Below are 19628 nucleotides of genomic sequence, written 5' to 3'. Positions count from 1 at the left end.
GAAATGGTTAACAAATCCTTCGCATCTGTCAGACAATCGACCTTGATGGAGGAGGAAGTTCAAGAGGAGAAGGAGTCAAGCGATGAGTTTGACTTCAGAAAGACTGACCTATTCTCGATCCTACTAGGTATCGAGAAAAAGGTCACCACACCCTATTGGTGCCAAAGCACCAATAAAGAAGAAAAAAAGCTAAAAAAAATCCTGGAGGGAGGAAAACTCCAGGAACGAAGAAACAGCCCCAGAGGCTATTAAACGAAAGCTCAGCGAGGTCGAACAGATCCTCGCGAGCCTTAATATCGAAAACGAAGATATTAAAAGGAGGATGGGGGAAATGAGAACCCTCACAAAAAGATTAAACAAGGCTACGGATGGAAAAAATACATCCGATACTACATTAAGCGGCATTAAATGTAATGAATGCCGGAAAGAAGCCGAAAAGCTTAAAACAGCGGAGGCTACCAAAAAAATCGTGACAGCCTTGGAAAAGGGAGGTTCCTTCAAAGACTTTGAAGGAATCAAAGATAAATTTTGGGAGGACAAAGTGTTCTCCAAAACCAAGATTCTCCCTATGAGGAGCCAAGATGCGCTGGATAGAAAGGACTGTATGGTCCTAATAAATCCAAGCACTGAAAAAGAGTCAGAGAATATGACTCCTGAAATCAGGGAGTTGGCGGAAGCCCTTAATCCCGGAGAATTCGAGGTTATCGAGAACTCGGTAACCTCCTTGAAAACAAAAAAAAGCCTGGAGGCATTATGTCGCCAGACTGAATGGAGAACCCGGCAAGGATTTCAAAATGATTGGTGCCATGGTCGGGGAGAACCTGGGCGAGGACACGAATGCCCTCATACTCGGTGGGGAGATAGCTCCCACGAGAAAAATTATAGAATTCACTGCTAAAAGCGGTGGAATCTATAACATGATTATAAACCCGAGAGCCTCCAGAGATAGGAGGTCGGAGGAGGGGGAATCTGTCCTGGTCAGGACAGGAGACAGGCCCTTCGCCGAAGTACTGAAAAGTATGCAAGAGAAAGTTGACGTTGCGAGCCTCAACGTCAACATAAACAAGGTTAAAAAAACAAATGGCGGTGACATTGTCATCCGCCTTAAAGGCAGGGGTCAGGCACAGACCCTAAAAAATGCAATAATGAACAAAATGGAGGAGGTCAGTGTAACGACCAGAAATAGGGGGACGGTCTTTAGCGTCACTGACCTTGACCCGGCGGTCACCTCGGAGGAGATGAAAGCTGAGGTCGAAAAACAGACCGGCCTAGTAGGCTTGGTCGAAATTAAATTGTTCAGAAAAACGAAATTCGGAGGACAGATGTGTCTTCTCTCCATTCCGAATAACAAGGCAGGCAAGTTAAGAGAGATTGGAACCATCAAAATTGGATGGTCGGCCTGTAGGGTGAGGGAGCGAATAGCCCCTCTGAGGTGTTATAGATGTCTGGAATACGGACATAGTCTGACCTCCTGTAAGGGGGAGGACAGAAGCAAACAATGCCTCAATTGTGGCGGGCTCAACCATAGAGCCCAGGACTGTAAGGCCGTAGCGAAATGTATGGCCTGCAAAGTAGAAGGACATAGGATGGACACCATGAGGTGTCCAGAATATAGGAAATTACAACCTCTTTGTCCAGGATCTAGACCCAGATTTAAATATGTTAGTTATCGTCGCTGTTGCTCCAAGGTTCCGGCAATATACACCGGAGGCCTATTTTAGAACGTTGTCGTCGGTTGATCCCTATACTATCAACATGACGACAACAAAGGTTTTATTTATTTTTTATTTATATATTTATTTTATATTTATTTATTTATTTTATTTTATCCTATTTTAATCTAGATTTTAGAAGAGCATATCCCGACGACCATTATTACAAAATTCCAACTAGGATACCTCCGGTTATTCATAAGATTAATATCAAAATTAACTTCCCATATGATGATAGCCCGGGGTCACGTATCTTGCTGCACAGCGTGGTGAGAATGTGGGCCTGATACAAGCAAAATGGCTAACGATGAAAAACCAGGCAAAAACCAGATAAACGTACTACAAGTGAACTTGGGGAGGTCCAAGATAGCGCATGATATCGCCTTTGACGAAGCAAACAAACATCACATCGACGTTATGATAATATCCCAGCCAAATAAAAACATTGCAAAAAAAAAGGGTGACTCGTCGATAAGAATACAGGAGTGGCGATAGCCATCTTAAACAAAAACTTGGAAATAGACAAGACGCTTCGAGGTGATAACTGCGTACAAATAGAAACCAAGGGCACCATTATGACGGCCGTTTATATCTCACCGAATATCAGTGATAGAGAATACCAAAAGGCCATAGATAAAACTTTTGAAACGGCTACCAATAACAACGGAAGACGACTATCCATAATGGCCGGAGATATTAACGCGAAATCCGCAATATGGGGATCTCCTATATCTGATATAAAAGGACAAATGGTAGAGGAGTGGTTGGCCCAAACAGGATGGGTATCAATCAATAACGGCCAACACACCTTTGAAAGAGGTAACTCTAAAACACATATAGATGTTACTTTCTGTCATACCAGCCATAATAATAAGATCACCAATTGGTGTATCGAATATGTCAATCTCTACACACACCATGGACATATTCGATATCAGATAAAAACGAAAGGAGCAATAAAAAAGATGAGCCCTAACAACAGGAAAAGGACATACTTGAACACTGAAAAGTACGTAGAAATACTAAAAAAAAGTAATGGAACATACGAGGAAATAGTGAAGGCATATAAAGATGCCTCCAGTAATAACGACGCAAACACCTCGATGCAACCATTCTGGTGAAATCCTGAAATCGAGAATGCCAGAAACGAATATAATAAACATAGACGTAAATACACCCGAGAAAAACTCCCACATTTAAAACAAAAGTGGGAAGACGGTATGAAGTTACAAGGCAAAGTACTAAAAAGACTAATTACGCAAGCCAAAAAGAGATGTTGGGACGACCTCATGAAAGACCTTGAAAACGACATATGGGGCCAGGGTTACAGGATAGTGACGGGCAAATTGGCTAATAGAACACAAGGCCAACTCAGCGCGAAAAGGAGAAAAAATATACTCCGCACCCTCTTCCCGACAACAAGAGGGAAAATAACAAATGACGACGATGACGAACCCGCACTACATGAGGTACCAAATAGTTTCACCAGTGACGAGCTCGATATAGCGATTAGAGGTATTAAAAACGGCAAGGCACCTGGACCAGACGGCCTGCCAAACGAACGAAGCTCTAAAAATCGCGGTGAAAACTAAACCGTTGCAAGTTCTAAACTATCTAAACGAACTTTTGAAGCAACAACGGTTTCCCGACTGCTGGAAAATAGCCAGAGTCGTTCTACTTCCGAAGGAGGGTAAAGACCCAAACGAGGCAGGCAGCTATCGCCCTATATGCCTGATCAACTCTTTCGGAAAACTACTAGAACGTATAATTACAAATAGATTGGCTGAGAAGATCGAGAATAAGAACCTCCTATCTCCGCATCAGCATGGCTTCCGACCCAAAAGATCAACGCTGTCGGCAATAAAAGAACTAAAAGAAATAGTAGGTAAAGCCAGCCACAAATGGGGTGTACTTGTACGTGTACTTGTACGATATAAAAAATGCCTTCAATACCGCGAAATGGCATAAAATAGTCATGGCTTGTAAAGATAACGGAATTAGCCCTTACCTAACGAACTACATAAAAAAACTACCTGAGTGACAGGAGGGTGACCTCCGGCATCATTTCACATAGGTGCACGATGGGTGTTCCGCAGGGCTCCGTCCTTGGACCGGTTCTGTGGAACATCATGTATAACGGTATCCTAGTGTTGGACTATGGCCCAAAAGTTTCCACTATCGCGTACGCTGATGACCTCGTCTTCTACATCGTAGGAGACAAAGAAAATGAAGTCAGGAATAGAGCAGAGAATACAGTAGCTCTAGCGGTCCGTTGGATAATAAGAAACGGACTTAAAATTGCTCCTCAGAAAACAGAGATACTGACGGTGAAGGGACCACGGAAAACAAACGATCCCTTCAAAATGTTAGTGGAAAGACAAAGAGTCGAGGCCAAAAAGAAAATAAAATATCTGGGAGTAATAATAACAAAAAACCTCAACTTCCTGGAACATATGAAATACACTGTCGAAAAAGCCGATAATAAGATCTCACAACTACGGAGACTGATGCCGAATGTGGGAGGGCCTGGTTATTGCAAGCGCAGGGTTCTGTGCCAAGTAATGGACAGCGTCCTCCTGTATGCGGCGCCAGCCTGGCGCAAAGCCATGAGGATACAATCTTACAAGGAAAGATTAATGGCCGTGCAAAGAAAAGGCTTACTGATGGTCGCCGCTGCCTATAGGACCGTATCGGCCGAGGCAGTCCAGGTTATAGCAGGTTTCCCACCGATTGATCTCATGATAGCAGAGAGATGTTGCCTATATAAAATAGGAGGCAGGTTAGCCGGCAATAGACGAATGGCAAGAGAAAGTACATATAAAAAGTAGCAGGAGAGGTGGGATAGTCTGGAGACGAAGGCTCAGTGGACAAAAACATTGATTAAAGACATAAGAAGCTGGGTCATGTGCAAACACAGAACCACTTCTTACTACATCACGCAGGTTCTGACGGGGCATGGTTCGTTCGGAACCTTCACTAAAAGAATCCGTAGAACCGAGGATGACACATGTAAAACATGTGGGCAAAGGGACGACCCGGCCCATGTCCTCTACGAATGTGCGAGATGGGGTGAGGAGAGAACCAGACTAAAAGAACAACTAAGATGTGACTTGCCTACGGCAACCGAGATCATTGGGAAAATGCTGGAGGATAAAGCAACCTGGAACGCGGTAACGTAGTAGTAATGAACAGAAAGAAAAAAGAGGATAGAAACTCTCAGGGATAAGTAATAGAATAAGGAAAGGGATTTTCAAAGGGGATGTGCGCTGATGTAATGACAACTTGTCCTCCCGGCGCACGTAAATCCCCAGGGATGAGCGAACAAAGAGGGTGGTTTAGTGGGTGAGAGTCCCACACAAACTCACAGCATTGCACCCGCCCGCTGTGAGGACGGCATTAGCTTAGGCTTAGGTTAGGTTAGGTTTCGTGCTCAGGAAGGTCGGGTTGAGGAGGCAGGAACTGACTCAGCCCAAATCCTCAACACGAGTTCCCTGGGATGGGGTTTGGTCTACCCGACACGACGCGTCCCAATGGCTCATAGGGTGTCTCCGAAAGGAGTGGTCGGTCGTGAGTCGCTCAACCATTTGTAAGAGGAAACACGATCGACCAACCTTCTCGGATAGGTGATGAATAAGGAACAAATGCCGTTCCCCAATAATTGCCCGCGGACCAAAAAGACATAGAGGAGTAAACCTCGAGAAAAAATTCGAAATCCCACGTTGTGAGCTACCGTGGCTACGGGATGAATGGCTGCGCGGAGTCAGTCTGGAACGTGTGCCTCTGGGGATACCTGGCGACATCTCCAGAGTATTTTAGCCTTAGCGGGGTAAGGGCGCACTGCCCCGCGGGACACTCTTTCGACCCAACTCTTGGGATCACATATGGAAATATATAAATCAACAGAAAAAAAGTCAGTTCTATTGGAAGTACAAGCAATGCTTAGACTAGCTAAAAGTAGATCGATTTCAAGTGATACGTTAAAGAAAAGGAAAGTCGCAGACACATCGATGGAGTCAGATGTGCAACTAAGCCCTTATAAGAGGAAAGAGAGCGCGGAAGCTTTCGTGCTCAGGGAGACACTGGACATGATCACAAAACTTGGAAAAGAATTAGAAAGCAGGATAGAGCAAAACACCAAAAAAGAGATTTAAGAGCTTGCAATTAAAATGAAAAGACAACTGGAAGTAATAAGTAGAGAATCTATAAGAACCTGGCTGGAAAACCATAAATTTGAAGAGGTGGAAAAAATGACAATTGATGTAGAAGTGCAAACCTCAAATCAAACGCATAGTAGCATTAGCACGCAGACTGGAGTGGAGGAGCCTATGGTTAATTTCAGTGAGATGACAAGCTACAAGCAATGGTCCGAACAAGGGAATAGGCATTGGGACGTAAGTACATTCACTAACACAGAAATTAAGGTTGGAAATCCATTAAACACCAAAGATGATACCGTAAAAGTAGTCATAGTGGGACCAAATACAAAGGATATGACGACTGCAGAATACAGAAAATGTATGTAGACAGGTACCCAGAGCTAACAGTCATAGAAGGCTATAATTGAACAAAAACAAATCACCACATCAAACAAAGGCGAACAAGAAACAACCAGAAAAATTATCAAACTGAATTTCGATGGAACGGAAATAGACTTATATAATAAACTCGGTAAACTTAAGACGGAAACAGCGGCCACTGAATGGGTCGCACTTCACAAAGTCCAAGGGATAAGCCTTAGCAGACTAAGAAAAATGGCTGAAGCAATTTTTCATTCGACAGATACGAAGTCTGTTATATACACAGATAAATTGGATCCAACGAAACCACAGGCTACAAACAGAGGAAGAAATTCTTACGCACTCGTTGTGGAAGAAAAAGGGAAGACCTATAAAGAAACTTTACAAAAAGTAAAAACGCTCCTGGATAAAAATAGAGAAGATGGAATTAGGGAAATTAGAAAAACAAAAGACAATAAGCTGCTTATATCAATGGACAAAAACGATGAAACTATAAAGAATATTCAGAATGCACTTAATTCGTCCGAAAACTCGGGAGGCACGAGAGTGTATACTCTGGGAATGGAGGACACTACGGAGACAGTACATATAAAGGGTTTTGACTCACTAACGACGAAAGAAGAAGTTATCAAAAGTCTGGAGGAAACACTAGGAAGCCTCGAAGATAAAAGTTACAAACTCGGAATGCTGGAACTTTGATCACAGCGCCGCGGAATGCAAAGGCACCGACAGAACAAACCTGTGTTTCAGATGTGGTATAGAAGGACACATTGCTAAAGAATGCAAAAACGAGGAAAACTGCCCACTTTGCCAGCAGGCAGGTCATAAGGCAGGAAGCGGGAAATGCAAGCAATTCAGAAGGCAGTTGTCAACGGCTAGAGCCGAAAAAATTAAAAATGGAAGATAATAAAGTCAAAAACGATCTTAGAGTTGCACAGCTCAATATGAACAGATGTCGTGCTGCACATGATTTAATGACTAAGGAAATTTCTGAAGGACTTATTGACGTTATCCTAGGACAGGAACCAAATAGGAAAATAGAATTTAAGGATTACTGCGATATTGACTGTGATAGCTTTATTAACTTAAACAAGAAAATACCTGTGATAACACATGTCGTAGGAAAGGGCTTCGTTGGCGTGGAGCTGGAAGACTTCTACTTAATTTCTTGCTATTTCTCACCAAACGGAGAAATAGATGATTTCAGTGTTTTACTAAGGGAGATGGAAGCAATTATAAAAAAGGAAGGGAAAGAAGTGATCATAGCGGGCGACCTCAACGCAAAAAACTTAGCCATTGGTTCCGATAACTACAATACTCGAGGGAAAATTTTTGAGGACTGGATAGCACAAAATCAAATGGTGGTACTAAACACAGGAGACAGCCCGACGTTCGTTGGGGCGGCAGGGTGTTCTCGAATAGACTTCACCATAGCAACATCGAGGATAAGTAAAAGGGTGGTCAAATGGAGGGTAGACGAAGAAACGGAAAATCTAAGTGACCATAGAAATATTAGATTTAATATCCAAAACGTGCCGTATGGAAAACTAACTTCTGGGAGTCAAGAGTCCGGGTGGAAAATTATACCAGAGAAAATGAAGAATTTTACTGGTGATATAAAAAACAAATTACAAGGTCAGTGTTATGATCCAGAAGCCCTAATTGAAGTCATAATATCAGTTATAAACAAACATTTCCGCAAAGTTAATACATCAATAAGACGGCGCACACCGGTATACTGGTGGAACTCTGAAATATCAGAAAAAAGAAAAGAATGTATTAGATTCAGAAGAATACTAACGAGACTTAGAGGAAGGAATTCTACCGAAGAAGAGAGAGCCGCTACAAGAGCACAACATAGGGTAGCAAAAAATGAATTAAGACAGGTGATTCTGAAAAGCAAGAAGAACAAATGGAAAGACCTCTGCAACGAATTGAACAACGATATATGGGGGAAAGCATACCAAATAATCACAAAACGAATGAAGCTGCGTCCGAGACAAAAAATTGACGACAATGTAGTTAAGGCACAAATTGGAAAACTATTTCCTGCAAAAAGCCGAATTGACTGGGTGAGTGAAGCAGTGGAGGTGGCTGGAATACCCACTTTCAGCAAAGACGAGCTCGCTACCGCAACCGCTCAACTGAAACTAAAAAAAGCACCTGGTCTAGACATGATCACTCCCGAGTTAATGATAACGGTCTCTAAGGAAGCACCAGAAGCGATACTAAAATCACTAAATAAATGCCTAAAAGAAGGAAAATTTCCAAAGATTTGGAAAGCAACTAAGTTAGTCGTGCTAGAAAAGCCAAAGAAAGACATTAGCTCTCAAATTTCGTATAGACCAATATGCTTAATAAACACAGCAGGAAAGCTCCTAGAGATTCTACTAAAAAACAGACTGCAAACCGAAGTCGAAGAAAAAGGATTAAGACACGAGAATCAATATGGATTTACCAAAGGTAAATCCACAATAGACGCAATAAGTAAAGTGCAAGGAATAGTTGGGCAAATTAGAAGGAAAGCGCTAAAAAATCAGGAATTTTGCATAATGATATTGTTAGACATTGAGAACGCTTTCAACTCGGCCCCATGGAGAGGAATTGAAAACTCTCTTGAGAGAGGAGGAGTAAGCAGCTATCTTAAAAATATTCTAAAGTCATATCTAAGCGAAAGAACAATAGTAACGGCAAGTGGTGAGAGTTTTGAGGTGACCTGTGGGGTCCCGCAGGGGTCCATATTGGGTCCAATATTGTGGAATATATTTTATGATAACGTGCTAAGACAGGAAATGGAGGAAGGGGTAGACCTTATAGCATACGCCGACGATCTGGCCATAGTGGTCAAAGCCAGGAACCGGGCACAGTTAGAAGACAAAGCGCAGTATGCAGCGCAACGGGTTCTCTGTACCCTGCAAAGAATAGAAGTAAAAGCAGCACCAAAGAAAACCGAAATAGTCATACTGGCAGGAAGAAGAACTGTCACAAAAGTAGAAGTAAAAATAGACGATGTGAACATTATAAGCCAAAAAGCGGTCAGGTACCTGGGTTTGTTTATCGACAAAGATTTCCAAATGAAAGAACATTTATTAAAGATATCTAAGAAGGGCAACGAAATGATAAATATTTTACTGAGAATAATGCCAAAGACCGGTGGACCTAAGAGCGGTAAAAGAAAGTTGCTAAGCACTGCAGTTATATCTGCAATGTTATATGGGGCACCAATTTGGATAGAAGCACTGAAATATAGAAAACATAAGAAGTTGTTAGAAAGAGTGAATAGAAGACTAGCTTTGGGAGTAACGGCGGCTTACAAAACGGCTTCGACTGAAGCAGTCTAGGTCCTGGCAGGTTTGCCACCAATAGATCTATTAGCAAAAGAACGGGTACAAATCCACAAAAATGGTAAAACTTATAGGCAAGAAGCTCGAGAAAGATTACTGGACGAGTGGCAAAGCAGATGGGAAACTTACAACGGCTGGGCAAAGGTCTTCGTGAAAAACATACGCAACTGGATGAACAGGAAGTGGGGCGATTTGGAACATTTAACAACACAAGCCATGACGGGTCACGGTGTCTTCGGGACTTATTTAAAAACTATTAAGAAGCAGGAAAATGATTGCTGTTCGTTTTGCAATCTCAGAGATGATCCGGAACACACAATTTTTCGATGCGAAAAATTTCATAATATCAGAGAAGTAGCAAGAGAAAAGTGCGGTGCAGAAATAACCAAGGACAATGTAGCTGAATTAATAACAAGTAAAGAGGATCACTGGAATGCGGTGACAGACATGATTAAAAACATAATGAATGAAAAGGTGAAAGAGGAGATCAGAAGAGAGGCAGCCCTGCCCAACGGTTAAAACTTATGAGAAGACTGTTGACCCCCTGAAGTAATGCTTGCAAAAGCGGTTCCAGGGTCGAAGAGGGGGGAAGTTTTTTAGTCGGTAGGCGGTCCTCAAAAAGGGCTGAATCCGACACTTCCTAGCCGCCAGACCACCAGGCTAGCGCGTGTTTAGAACATTTTGTTACCCCCCGAAAAAAAAAAAGGTTAGGTTAGGTTAGGTTAGATTAGGTTGAGGAGAACAGTGGAGGAAGAGGTTAGGCGAAAGGAAGAGGAGGAAGAAGAAGGAAATTTGAACAGGAGTTAATAGAAAGACAAAGAAAGAACAAAAAAATCAACAGAAGTAAGGACAGGATACAATCAACGATACTGGAAGAGGAGAAGGAAGAAGAAGGGAAGAAGAAAACCAAAAGGGAGACGAGAGTAGTGAGGGGGCACTACTGAAAAAAATAATATTCGGGGAAACTGGAAAAAAAAGGGAAAGGGAGGAAAGCAGGGTTGAGGGGGAAATAGAAAATAAAAAAGAAAGGAAAGAGGGAGAAACAACAACGGGAGAGGAGGAGGAAATAGACAATAAAATTCTAGAAATTAAAAACATGGTGGGAGGGGATGAAAAATTAATAAAAAATTAGAGGAGCTGAGGGAACTTATATCCAAAAAAAATTTGAGAAAAGTGCGGTGCAGGGAATGCAGGGAAGAGGAAGAAAAACAAAGAAAAAATGAAAAAACACAAAATATTATAAGGGAAATAGATACAGGGGGTGGAGAATATGAGGTATGGGAAAGATTAGCAGGGGAAGAATGGGAAGAGGAGGTGTATAAAAAAAGTGGGAGAAGGAAAGAGCGGAGAATGTTTTGAGGGAAAGACGCAGCAGCGCAATAATAATAGGAAAAGATGTGGGGGGGTTAACAGTAGAACTGATTAAAAAAGTAAGAGAAGATATGTGGGGAGTATTAGAGGAAACGGGATCAGGGGAGATAGAGTTAATAGAAAATAATATAAAAACAAAAAATAATTGGAGAACGTGGATGAACTACATGGCCAGGTTAGGGGACAAAGAGGGAGTATTTAAAACTGTAATAAACTTAGTTAAACTGGCAAAAGAAAAGGAAGAAAAAAACGTAAAAGTCATTATCGGGGAGGGGGTAGACAAAATCAAAATTAGGAAAGCACTAGAATTCGTGGGGAGGACCAGGGAAACAGAATGGAGCATAGTGACTAAAGGGGAAGAGATGGTTAGGCTAGGTGGTGGTGTTGGCACAGAAAGGGAAGGAGGGGAATCTCTGTTCATAAAAACAGGGACCAAAAAATACACGGACGTCCTCAAAACGATTAAAACCAATGTGAACGTGGACGAACTAGGAATCAAAGTAGAGTCGGTACGCAAAACAGGGGGGGGACCTGCTGGTCAAGGTAAAGGGACAAGGGGCCGCCGAACGTTTAAAAAAGGAAATAAACAATAAAATGGGAGAGATAAACATGACTGTGAAAAGAAGGGAAACCGTCTTCACCGTCATGGAGGTAGACCCATTTATATCCCCCTCCGAACTAAGAGATTCTATCGTAACATGGACAGGTCTAAAAAATGCAGATATAGTGGTAAAGGGGATGAGGGAGAGTAGAGGAGGGGGACAGACGGCAACCATAGCCGTCAGAGAAGAAATGGCGGCGGCCCTCAGGTCAGTGGATAAAGTAAAAATCCACTGGCAGTACTGTAAGGTAAGGGAAAGGTTCACCCCCCTAAGGTGTTTCCGATGCCTCGAATACGGACACAGCACCTACCAGTGCAAGGGGAAAGATCGTGGTAGGTGCTGCTTTAGCTGTATTAAGGAGGGACACCGGGCACAGGAGTGCCTGAACGAAGCATGGTGTCTCTCGTGCAGCGAGAGTGGGCATCGGACGGACACCATGGCGTGTCCGAAATATCGCGACGCGGTATTTGGTAAACAGAGATAGACCTCCGGACCTAATCGACACGCTTTCCTATAGAGAGTAAAAAAAAAATGGCCTCTAGCAAGACCGGTATCAGGGTTTTGCAGATTAACGTGGGAAGGGCTAGACTAGCTCATGACCTGACCCACGCTAAAGCTGCTCAACTCGAAGTGGATCTACTTATCGTTTCAGAACCTAATAAAAAACTGACTGAGGGGGGTGGTTGGGTACAAGATAAGAGAAAGGACGTGGCGGTATTATTCAGGAATAGGGATATTGGGGTGAGGAGGTTACAAAGAGAGGCGGGCTACGTCGTGGTCGAGCTTGATTGCGAGATCACGATCGTGGCCTGCTACATTTCCCCCAATGTCTCTATGATTGAGTATAGAAAAACAATTAAAAAAATAATGAATGCCGTCACCGACAATAAGAACTTTCTGATCGTGGGGGACGTCAACGCAAAATCGTCTCAGTGGGGATCCCCTATTAATGATGAGAGGGGTGACCTCTGGGACGACTGGATGGCCCAAATGAATATAATCGCGATAAATAATAGAAAACCAACGTTTGTGAGGGGCACTAGCAGGAGTCACATCGATGTGACTCTTGCTAGTGAAGGGTCATCCAGAAAAATCGCAAACTGGGATGTTCTCGACGATCATATTTTTACCCACCACAAGTTCCATCACCTATGACATTAAAAGCAAGACAATAAAAGCAAATAAAAACATAAACCTAACTTATAAAAATATATACAAGAATAAATTAATAGATAAAATAAAAAACTTAGGAATAGACAAAAAAAGGTGGTGAACTTCGAGACTCTACAGTTAGTACTAAAAGATATTAAAGATAAAGTAATAAAAGATAATAAAAACAAAAAAAATCATAATAGACAAATGCCATATTGGTGGAACGATGAGATAGAGAAACTCCGAGAGGATTGCCTCCTTGCCCGGAGGACATATACCAGAAGCGGGGGTGAAGAAAGTTATAGAGACACATACAAACAGAAAAAAAAAGCTCTGGGCAAGTTAATAAAAAATGAAAAGAAGAAATGATGGCGGGCCATATGTGAAGATCTCGAAAAGGATATATGGGGCGACGCATAAAAAATCACAATGAAAGCGTTGAGAGCCGTCGCCCCATACAACTTAAACGAAGAGCAGCGGCTAGAGGCTGCGTCGCTACTCTTCCCTAATAAAAGGTTAGGTTCCACTCCTAAGAGGTGTAAGACCTTGACATTGGTGGAGTGGCTCAGTAACTTCCTCTCTTCTCGGGCCGTCTCGACGGACGGGTGGAGGGGAGTGAAGCTAAGAAACAGCTCAAAAAACAGGAGTAAACCTGGAGAAAAAATCCGTAATCCTACGCTATTAGCCACCTTGGCTACGGGATGAATGGCTGCCCGAAGTCAGCCTTGAACGGTGCCTCTGGGATACCAGGCGACCTCCCAGAGAATCCAGCCTTAGCGAGGTAAGGGCGCACTGCCTCGTCGGACCTTTATTTCGTCCCCACTCGTGGGATTCGTCTGGATACATTTAAAAAACAAAGTACAAAACGCCGCAGGAGGGGGAATATTTCGTCGGAGACAGAGGCATCTCTGTCTCACGATAGAAAAAGACAAGTTGTTGATGAGGAATGCACGTCGTCTTCTGGTGAAGACGACAATAAAAAATTTGATGAGGAAAAAACGGTCGAGTATGACCTCGCCCGGGAGCTCTTCGAGCAGGAGCTAATCCAAAAACATAAGGAAATGGTTAACAAATCCTTCGCATCTGTCAGACAATCGACAATGATGGATGAGGAAGTTGAAGAGGAGAAGGAGTCAAGCGACGAGTTTGACTTCAGAAAGTCTGACCTATTCTCGATCCTACTAGGTATCGAGAAAAAGGTCAGCACACCCTATTGGTGCCAAAGCACCAATAAAGAAGAAAAAAGCCAAAAAAAAATCCTGGAGGGAGAAAAACTCCAGGAACGACGAAACAGCCCCAGAGGCTATTAAACAAAAGCTCAGCGAAGTGGAACAGATCCTCGCGAGCCTTAATATTGAAAACGAAGATATTAAAAGGAGGATGGGGGAAATGAGAACCCTCACAAAAAGATTAAGCAAGGCTACGGATGGAAAAAATACATCCGATATTACATTAAGCGGCATTAAATGCAATGAATGCCGGAAAGAAGCCGAAAATCTTAAAAAATCGGAGGCTGCCAAAAAAATCATGGCAGCCTTGGAAAAGGGAGGTTCCTTCAAAGATTTTGAAGGAATCAAAGATAAATTTTGGGAGGACAAAGTGTTCTCCAAAACCAAGATTCTCCCTATGAGGAGCCAGGACGCGCTGGATAGAAAGGACTGTATGGTCCTAATAAATCCAAGCACTGAAAAAGAGACAGTAAATATGACTCCTGAAATCAGGGAGTTAGCGGAAGCCCTTAATCCCGGGGAATTCGAGGTTATCGAGAATTCGGTAACCTCCTTGAAAACAAAAAAAGCCTGGAGGCATTATGCCACCAGACTTAATGGAGAACCCGGCAAGGATTTCGAAATGATTGGCGCCATGGTCGGGGAGAACCTGGGCGAGGACACGAATGTCCTCATTCTCGATGGGGGGATAGCTCCCACGTGGAAAATTATAGAATTCACTGCTAAAAGCGGTGGAAAATACAATGATCATACACCCGAGAGCCTCCAGAGATAGGAGGTCGGAGGAGGGGGAATCTGTCCTGGTTAGGACAGGAGACAGGCCCTTCGCCGAAGTACTGAAAAGTATGCAAGAGAAAGTTGACGTTGCGAGCCTCAACGTCAACATTACAAGGTTAAAAAAGCAAATGGCGGTGACATTGTCATCCGCCTCAAAGGCAGGGGTCAGGCACAGACCCTAAAAAATGCAATAATGAATAAAATGGAGGAGGTCAGTGTTAGGACCAGAAATAGGGGGACGGTTTTTAGCGTCACTGACCTTGACCCGGCGGTCACCTCGGAGGAGGTGAAAGCTGAGGTCGAAAAACAGACCGGCCTACCAGGCTTGGTCGAAATTAAATTGTTTAGAAAAACAAACTTCGGAGGGCAGATGTGTCTTCTTTCCGTTCCGAATAACAAAGCCGGCAAGCTTAGAGAGATGGGAACCATCAAAATAGGATGGTCGGCTTGTAGCGTGAGGGAGCGAATAGCCCCTCTGAGGTACTTCAGATGTCTGGAATACGGACATAGTCTGACCTCCTGTAAGGGGGAGGACAGAAGCAAACAATGCCTCAATTGTGGCGGGCTCAACCATAGAGCCCAGGACTGTATGCCGTAGCGAAATGTATGGCCTGCAAAATAGAAGGGCACAGGATGGACACCATGAGGTGTCCAGAATATAGGAAATTAGTCCTTGGGAACAAGGACTAATGAGGTCTAAATCAATTAAAATGGACAAAAGGTCTTTTTACAACCTCTTTGTCCAGGATCTTGACCCCAAAAGAAGTAACCCAGATTTTAATATGTTAGTAATCGTCGCTGTTGCTCCTAGGTTCCGGCAATATACACCGGAGGCCTATTTTAGAACGTTGTCGTCGGTTGATCCCTATACTATCAACATGACGACAACAAAGGTTTTATTTATTTTTTATTTATATATTTATTTTATATTTATTTATTTATTTCATTTTATCTTATTTTAATCTAGATGTTAGACGAGCATATCCCGACTTCCTGGAACATATGAAATACACGGTCGAAAAAGCCAATAAAAAGATCACACAACTACGGAGACTGATGCCGAATGTGGGAGGGCCTGGTTATTGCAAGCGCAGGGTTCTGTGCCAAGTAATGCACAGCGTCCTCCTGTACGCGCCGCCAGCCTGGCGCGAAGCCATGAAGATACAATCATACAAGGAAAGATTAATGGCCGCGCAAAGAAAAGGCTTACTGATGGTCGCCGCTGCCTATAGGACCGTATCGGCCGAGGCAGTCCAGGTTATAGCAGGTTTCCCACCGATTGATCTCATGATAGCAGAGAGATGTTTTCTATATAAAATAGGAGGCAGGTTAGCCGGCAATAGACGAATGACAAGAGAAAGAACATATAAAAAGTGGCAGGAGAGGTGGGATAGTCGAAGAAGAGGAGACGAAGGCCCAGTGGAAAAAAACATTGATTAAAGACATAAGAAGCTGGGTCATGTGTAAACACAAAACCACTTCTTACTACATCACGCAGATTCTGTCGGGGCATGGTTCGTTCGGAACCTTCACTAAAAGAATCCGTAAAACCGAGGATGACACATGTAAAACATGTGGGCAAAGGGACGACCCGGCCCATGTCCTCTACGAATGTGCGAGATGGGGTGAGGAGAGAACCAGACTAAAAGATACTAGGATGTCACTTGCCTACGGCAACCGAGATCATAGGGAAAATGTTGGAGGATAAAGCAACCTGGAACGCGGTAACGACGTACATGACCGTAGTAATGAACAGAAAGGAAAAAGAGGATAGAAACTCTCAGGGATAGTAATAGAATAAGGAAAGGGATTTTCAAAGGGGATGTGCGCTGATGTAATGACAACTTGTCCTCCCGGCGCACGCAAATCCCCAGGGATGTGTAAACAAGGAGGGTGGTTTAGTGGGTGAGAGTCCCACACAAACTCACAGCATTGCACCCGCCCGCTGTGAGGACGGCATTAGCTTCCACCCTACCTTGGGGGCAAAAAAAAAGGTTAGGTTAGGTTTCGTGCTCGGAGAGGTCGAGTCGAGGAGGCAGGAAGTGAGTCACCCCAAATCCTCGACGCGAGTTCTCTGGGATGGGGTTTGGTCTACCCGACACGACGCGTCCCAATGGCTCATAAGGTGTCTCCGAAAGGAGTGGTCGGTCCTGAGTCGCTCAACCTTTTGTAAGAGGAAACATGACCGACCAACCTTATCGGATAGGTGATGAATAAGGAACAAATGCGTTCCCCAATAATTGCCCGCGGACCAAAAAGACATAGAGGAGTAAACCTCGAGAAAAGAATCCGTAATCCTACGTTGTGAGCTACCGTGGCTACGGGATGAATGGCTGGGCGGAGTCAGTCTCGAACGTGTGCCTCTGGGGATACCTGGCGACCTCCCCAGAGTATTCTAGCTTTAGCGAGGTAAGGGCGCACTGCCTCGCCGGACTTTTCACACGTCCCAACTCGTGGGAACCAAATGGAAAACCAATTAAAACTTAAACTTAACTCAGATTTGCCTACTGTCCTACCAAAAGGACACTGAATATTACAGGAATCTTTGTTAAATTTTTTGAGATACAGTTATTTGAATCTAGATGTCGCTTGACCAAATGTCACACTAAACATTATTCTTGAAATTTCTTTTACAAAATCAGTGGAAGTTTATTGTTTTATTCAGCACGTGGTAAAACAATTTGTGATGGAAGAACCTTTACCTTTCCGCTTAGTTGGGTAAGTTTTTGAGGACTTTGTTTTATCCCATTTTTAGTTTTCGTTGAACATGCATGTAAATGTATGTATCAGGTTTTAGCTGATGCAGCTTGCTTATAAAAAGAACCGTTTTTAATCAATCAGTATCAGAAAAATCATGTGTACTTCTAGAAGGACAGTAGGCAAACCGATATTCTTTTACAGGGGTCTCACTCTGAATGAACTATTGCAAATCATTGAAGAAGATGATCACAATGAAGTTGATGACGAAATATCGCTTACAATTATGCCGCCCAAAAATTCTTGCGAGGAAGTTACTGATGAAGATTCAGGCGATGAAGATCATTTAGATATTAACAATTTGCCTGGATCACAACTTCTAGCCGAGGCAGAAATTTTTGAACCTAATGTTGAAGAAGATGTTAATATTTCTTTACCAAGCGATTCAGGTAGTGATGATAATGAAGAAAATCTGCCATTGTCGGATGTAAAACGTCTTCTGAAAAACTCCCAACATATATATGTGAAGAAAAATTATGCTTGGAGAAACCAAGACTTAACACCACCTAATAATATAGAAGTTCCAAAACCACAAATTGTTCAAAATGAAAATTCGGTTATTGAATTGTTTTCGTTATTTTGGGGTGACGAAGTTATATATTTATTTGTCTACTATTCTAATATGTACGCTACAAGCAAAAATAGGGTTGGAAACATAACAAAAGAAGAAATGAAAAATTTTTTCGCCATCCTACTACTGTCTGGTTATCAAAAATTACCCAGACGTAGAATGTATTGGGAAAATTCTTCTGACACGCAAAATCAGCTTGTTATAAATTCGTTATCTAGAGATCGTTTTGAGTATATTTTCAGTAATTTACATTGCTGTGATAACACGAATTTAGACAAGACAGACAGATTTGCCAAAGTACGATTATTGATAAATAAAATGAACAGTTTATTCCAACAGTATGCACCAGTAACTGAAAATCACAGTGTGGATGAAGCCATGGTGCCTTATTATGGTCGCCATGGCTGTAAGCAATTCATACGTGGTAAACCCATACGTTATGGGTACAAATTATGGACAGGTTGTACCAGCAAAGGGTATGTTATTTGGGTAGAGCCGTACCAAGGTGCCAAATCAGAAATAAAGCCCTGTTATAAGGAACTGGGTTTAGGACCATCTGTGATTCTGCAATATACCGACATAATCAATTCTATTCAAAGCTTTCCCTATCACATTTTTTGCGACAATTTCTTTACGACTATACCACTTCTGAGTGAAATGACTAGAAGAAATTTGAAGATAACAGGAACCATAAGAGAAAATCGCACGTCAAAATGTCCACTGGCAAATAAATCCCAGTTCAAGAAAAAAAGTAGAGGTTTTATTCAATACCAAACTAACGAAGAAAACACTGTAGTTGTTAAATGGCATGACAATAACGTTGTCACTTTAGCATCCAATGCCTTGCCTGTTCACCCTACTCATTCAGTTAGTCGTTATTCTCTCAAAGAAAAAAAGAAAATTAAGGTAGACCAACCTCATAATATATTTACTTATAACAAATATATGGGAGGCGTTGACAGGGCAGATCAAAATATAAGTCTCTACAGAATAGGTTTGAGAGGAAAGAAGTGGTACATTCCTCTTATATTTCACATGTTAAATCTTGCGGTTCAAAATGCATGGTAACTTCACAGGGAACAAAATGGAAAACTGGATCATCTAAGATTTCGAAGGAGAATAGTCATGACCATTTTAGAAGGAAACCAACGAAAATTTGCGAAGAGATCGAAGTTGTCACAATCACATAACTGTGAGATGAGATATGATCGTATTGATCACTTAATTGTGACACAAGGGAAGCAAACCAGGTGTCGCATGTGCCATAAAAAAGTCTCCACCAAGTGTGAGAAGTGTGATGCTGCATTACATGTTGTATGTTTTAAGCCTTACCATGTGAAAGAAATCTAATCAAACTTTATTTTTTTTCTATACATTTTTTGAATAAATTTATGTTACTTTGTTTTAAATAAAATTTTACTTTTATAGAAAATAAAATTATAGTATTCAAGTGACTACAGTCCTTCTAAAAGGACAGTCATTTTTCAAAAAAATTACAGATGGGAATCGAAAATTTCCAAATGATTATGTTTCAGAGACATAAAAACAACTACTTACAATAAGAAAGAACAAAATGAAAACAAAAAAAAAATTCAG

General features: G+C 42.2%; 2 protein-coding genes across 2 annotated transcripts; both read left to right on the top strand.

Annotated features, from left to right (window-relative positions):
- The first annotated feature begins 11553 nt into the window (after positions 1-11553).
- Positions 11554-12030, top strand: LOC130452165 (uncharacterized). Its single transcript, XM_056791480.1, has one exon. The coding sequence runs from the start codon at positions 11554-11556 to the stop codon at positions 12028-12030; it is 477 nt and encodes a 158-aa protein (XP_056647458.1).
- Positions 12031-17558: 5528 nt separating this feature from the next.
- LOC130452164 (piggyBac transposable element-derived protein 3-like) lies at positions 17559-19100 on the top strand. The gene has a single exon (XM_056791479.1). It carries the CDS (start codon positions 17559-17561, stop codon positions 19098-19100), a length of 1542 nt encoding a protein of 513 aa, XP_056647457.1.
- The last annotated feature ends 528 nt before the right edge of the window (positions 19101-19628 follow it).

This window comes from Diorhabda sublineata, unplaced genomic scaffold (assembly GCF_026230105.1).
Source record: "Diorhabda sublineata isolate icDioSubl1.1 unplaced genomic scaffold, icDioSubl1.1 Dsub_21, whole genome shotgun sequence".
In the NCBI taxonomy this organism is placed as follows: Eukaryota; Metazoa; Arthropoda; class Insecta; order Coleoptera; family Chrysomelidae; genus Diorhabda; species Diorhabda sublineata.
Note: the sequence above shows the minus strand (reverse complement) of the source record. Positions and strands in the feature narration are given on the sequence as shown.

What these genes read in the sequence shown, in the direction of transcription:
- LOC130452165 (XM_056791480.1), top strand. Translation starts at nt 11,554, where the DNA reads ATGACTGTGAAAAGAAGGGAAACCGTCTTCACCGTCATGGAGGTAGAC.
- LOC130452164 (XM_056791479.1), top strand. Translation starts at nt 17,559, where the DNA reads ATGTGTACTTCTAGAAGGACAGTAGGCAAACCGATATTCTTTTACAGG.